This window comes from Dreissena polymorpha, chromosome 3 (assembly GCF_020536995.1).
Source record: "Dreissena polymorpha isolate Duluth1 chromosome 3, UMN_Dpol_1.0, whole genome shotgun sequence".
NCBI classification, from domain to species: Eukaryota; Metazoa; Mollusca; class Bivalvia; order Myida; family Dreissenidae; genus Dreissena; species Dreissena polymorpha.
The window spans coordinates 138,255,913-138,260,818 of record NC_068357.1 but is presented as its reverse complement, the minus strand read 5'-3'; the positions used below and the strand labels follow the sequence as shown (position 1 = coordinate 138,260,818).

The 4,906-nt window shown below is 31.9% G+C and overlaps 1 protein-coding gene across 1 annotated transcript in view; it reads left to right on the top strand.

Annotated features, from left to right (window-relative positions):
* Window positions 1–3,256, top strand: part of LOC127872633 (myeloid differentiation primary response protein MyD88-like) — a 7,202-nt gene extending 3,946 nt beyond the window's left edge. Inside the window, exons 3-4 of the mRNA XM_052415963.1 lie at window positions 1,137–1,228; window positions 2,781–3,256. Of these exons, the coding sequence (XP_052271923.1) occupies window positions 1,137–1,228; window positions 2,781–3,256 (568 nt within the window). The remainder of the gene's footprint in view (window positions 1–1,136; window positions 1,229–2,780) is intronic.
* Window positions 3,257–4,906: the final 1,650 nt, after the last annotated feature.

The following is a 4,906-nucleotide window of genomic DNA, read 5'->3' as shown; positions in this document are numbered from 1 at the left end:
ATATGGTGTCCGCAGGTTTGAAACCGATTGTAGGAGCGTTCTATATCCTTCCCAAAAGTTCTAGTTCTCCACATGAAATTTACTCGAGAGCAATGTAATACGAATTTCGGTGCAATTGAGCTAAATTAAATACGTTTACAACATCCCACTGCTTCTGTCTAAGAAACATGTAGATCAAATACGTTTTCTAACATAACAAATATTCAATACTTGGAAGTGATGAGTTTGCAACTTTTCAAACGTTTAAGACATAATTATTTGAAAATTAAAGCACATATTTTTTGTTTGGACATGGTCCGAAAAAACATTCACTCAGATTTAAAACATTATTACCATAGCTGTGCATAAAGTATGAGGAAAATATCTAGAGTGAAATAGCAAGATGCTGCACCCTTCTCCTCTTTGCTTAAGCCTTTATTCCTCATTGGACTGATCAACTGAAAAGTGTCTAAATCGTATAAAAGTTTAATGTACTTTTTAATGTAATGGCGACTTTAAGAGATGTGTTAAAAATGTTAAGCTAAGGAATTATGTTTGTTAAGCCATTTCATAGACATTAGATAATATCACAATACTGGTCCACCCTGTCATAAATGATATGAATGATGTGAATGGAAATATCATGTTATACTGAAAACAACTTCCAAGATCAGACGCCTGAAAGTTCCAACTTTTAGTTTTCAAATGCTAAAACAGCATAACGTTCTGCGATTCCTTTTCCTTGTTTTTCGCACGAAGTATTTTTTTCTGGAAAAGATTTCCGTGTAACTGTCATTAGCATTGTATACATCTGTCGTCTGTATGAACCTATGTATATTTAATATTTGTCTATATTAGATTATCGTTGTTAGTTATATCAGGCTAGTAATATAAAATTAATAGGTACTTTTAAATGTGATGATTCCTTATCTCAGCCATGGAAGTGTCATTAAATGCAATTATATAAAGAATGGGAATATCATTAACTGATACTTGATTCTTATTGACTGCATTACATTTGTATGTAGTCAAGTATAATTGATTTTATCACACTGACAATGCACGTCCGACGTCTTCAGAAGTCAGGATGTCCTTTTTCAGGATGCCTTTCAGATTGTATTACATTTCTAATAATAATGATGCAATCCTTGTTACAGGTGCCGTAGAATGATCATAGTTTTGTCGCCGCAGTACCTGAAAAGTCCAGCCTCTGATTTTCAAACAGAATTTGTTGAATGTTTAGCGCCCGGTACACAGGCTTGTATATATTTTTTATATTTTTGACATAGTATTTCCACTACATTTCTTTCAATTAACAATACAAGTAACAACATATAGGAATAATGTTAGTAAACCACAAGTTATGGGCATACATTAGTACCAGTAAAATGCCATGATTAAAAAGCAATACTAATTTGTAATTCCAATTGTTTATATATTTATTCATAATACATCCTCTTATTTTCTCATATTTTAACTTTACCTGTGATTTTTTATACGCCCGTTTAAACAACTGGATTATTGGAACACAATGTTTGGTGACAGGAGAGCAGCGTCCAGGCAAATGGGGGCCTCGATGTCTGCACATTATTTCAAAACGTAACAATTAAATGATCATGTAACTTGATGATAATTTGGGGAAAATATCTCGTCAAATTTCGATAACAAGACCGATTAAATGAAGCACTCAGAATAATGTCCCTTAAATTAGCAAATTTTAAAACTAAATCTTTTACAGTCATTCAGACAAATTATTTAATTGTATCAGCTTAAAACTGAGTTATAACGTTATGGGCGTAAGTTGAAGACCAAGTTCAATAAGCAACAAGAGCGCTTAATGTGCTTCCGAATTGGATTATCGCATATTTCGCGAATTGCTGTTTTCTGCTTTCTTTTATGGTTTCAATATTTATTTTTAATTTGATATAACTAACCATGATGGTCTTTAGATTCAGTGAGCTCAAATAGAGACCAAATTTCGGCTTGTCAGGTCAAGGTTACTGTAAATTATAGAAAAATCGTTGCTCCATACCTTCAGTTAGGATGAAGATATTGCATTCACATTGTGTGTATATGTAACTTAAATTAGGACACAGCTTGTCAATTCATTTGGAGCTGGTAGGGTCAAGGTGAAGGTCACTTTTCTCAATAAATCGGTTCGAAACATTGTTATACATGGAAATCGTGTATTTTAGTCCCTTACTTGAATTCATTGATTTAAATTGAATTTAGAGACAGTCAATATAACTATTACTTAAAGCCATTTCTGTGAAATATTTAAAGTTTGAAAGGAGACATGACATCAAAATTTTGTGCCGAGGCTGCTTACTTGTATATCTATCTTTAGACTCTTAAAGAGCCAGATTTGCTAAAAATAATACAAACACCAATTTTGAATCAGTAACTTATGAGGGAAATATGCTACAATTATGTGCGTTGGTTGCTAACAACATGCATACTTCCGTTCAGAATAGTATTTATATTTAAATTAAATCAGATAAATATGTAAAGCATTGAAGATCAGGTTTTATTACATTACCGTTTTTCTTGTTGTACCCATTATTTTCTTTGCCATCATCTTAACGTCAAATAAATACATCCTTCAAAGATCCATGTACCAGGCATTTAAACGGGCGTATAAGTTGCAAAACGTGTTAACGATTAAATACCAACGTGTATTTTATACTGAATCAGCGTTGTCCTTGAAGAGGGTCTGATAATGAATATATGGAACGTATGTTTCATTTTATACATACCTAATAAACATGTAATTTATTTCTGTATTTTTTCATAATTCACAGAATCCCGTCGTAAAAGGCTGATCCCTGTGGAAGTAAAGCGATGTGAGATCCCGGAACTGCTGCTTAACAACAGCACTTGTTTGTATTACATCGACGCAAAGGTCCTTGAATGGTTCTGGATACGACTTGTGTACTCTTTAAAGCTCCCATTAGACATGCAAGCTTTAATGTCAGGTGAGACAAACCTGTCGCACCTGAAGAATGTGATCTTAGACACATCAGGGGGCATTCCAGATTTCTCGTTGTTAGCATCCGCATTTTCGTCGTCATCTTCGTCATCGACACTCAACAGGGACCGGCCTTCGTCGAAGTCATCAGTACCTTCAACAAATCTGTTCGAACCTGTAGTACCACCAATTTCTTCGGGAAAATACTATAACATTTCTCCAAGCGTTCCACCGAGTAGTATGCTGGAATATACGAAACAAAAGTCAAGCAAGTACGAACAGCTGAGCGACTTATATGGAGACATATAATATGTGTCAACGAAAAAAATTGATTGGGACTGTGACAGCGTGGCCACACAATAACAATATACAAGAATACAAAAGTTACGGCTGATCGCAATATATGTATAAAAACATGAGTTCAAATACCGTTCACATAAATGTAGAAAATGAAATCTATAACTTATAGGACAATTCACGGTTATCAAAACATTTGCAGTGCCAAAATTATAATACATATTCACAGTTTTAGAAGGACCAGTTAAAAGAAAATTTAAAACTTAAAAAATATATGTCTACATGTTTATGGAATGACAAACCCGACAGGACTAAACGTGATCAAAATATACAAGAATACATAAATGACGGTTTTCAAATGATTGATATAAAAAGCTTTTTCGATGGTGTCAAAACTTCTTGGACAAAACGATTTATACACCAACTTGAATAATAAATAACCAAATTATAAAGCTTATTAATGGAAAGCTTTGGGAATTATTTCATTTTAAAAAATCACATGAAACCTGACGATAAAGGCACACTTAACATTCGATCATTAATTTTAAAAGACATATTTAAGGTCTCGAATAAGGTACAAAACACATCTCAACTATTGTAAAAGAAATAATTTGGAATATATATTTATAAGAAATGTTCATGGTTTATTTTTCTACGATGTATAACATATTAAAGGGGTAAATCATGTAGAACAAATAATTATACAACTATTCAGAGGGGAAATTTTGATTTGTGAGCAATTACACGACTTGTACGGGTTAAATAGCAGTACTTTCTTTTCTGAAATACTATAGTCTATTTAAAAGTGTGCCGCTAAATCGGAAAGAAAAGCTGAAAGCTGAAAACATAAGTTATCAACCACCAGAATATTTACTTTTATCAATTATAGAAATTCAACTAAAATCTGCAAACTAGTATACCGAAAGCTCGTACTGACTAAGCAAATGAATCAAATAAAGAAAGTTACAAAATGGGAATTACTTTTTGATAAATAAAATGAAACGCATACACTGTTTATTTAACCGTTTAGACTGATACATGACACCGAACTAAGATCTTTTCAGTATAAATATAATAAGCAAATTATTCCAAACAATAGTTATTACTGCTGTTTGGATTAACACATGTCAATAGGTGTGATATTTGCAGCATGTAATTATATTCAAATATTCATATGTTGCTGGAATGTCGTGTAATTCAACAGTTTTTGAACGATTTTAAAGTGTATATCGAGCAAATTGCGAATTTGTCGAGCATTTTAAATTTTGATAATGAACAATTAAGCTCTTGTTGCGTTTCAGTTGAACATTCAAAATGTCACAGATTGTAAGATTTATGATAATTTTTGGCAAAATTGTGATTATGTACCATTGTAATACGTATCTTCAGAAACCGCTAAACATTGAGGAGATAAATAATTTCAATAAAAATCAAAGTTTTAGAACAATTTAGAACAGTTTTTTACTATAACAGTTTAAGTCTGAATAGTAATGCATTTTTATGGAATTTCATGCTTTGATCTATTTGTCGAACCGTATATAATTATGTATATTGTTACTGTATCGTGTATTAAATTATACAGATATGTTTATTGTATTTTTCCATTGCTTTATTTTTATTACTAAATGCATGTTATTGTATTGTTTTAATCAATAAATATAT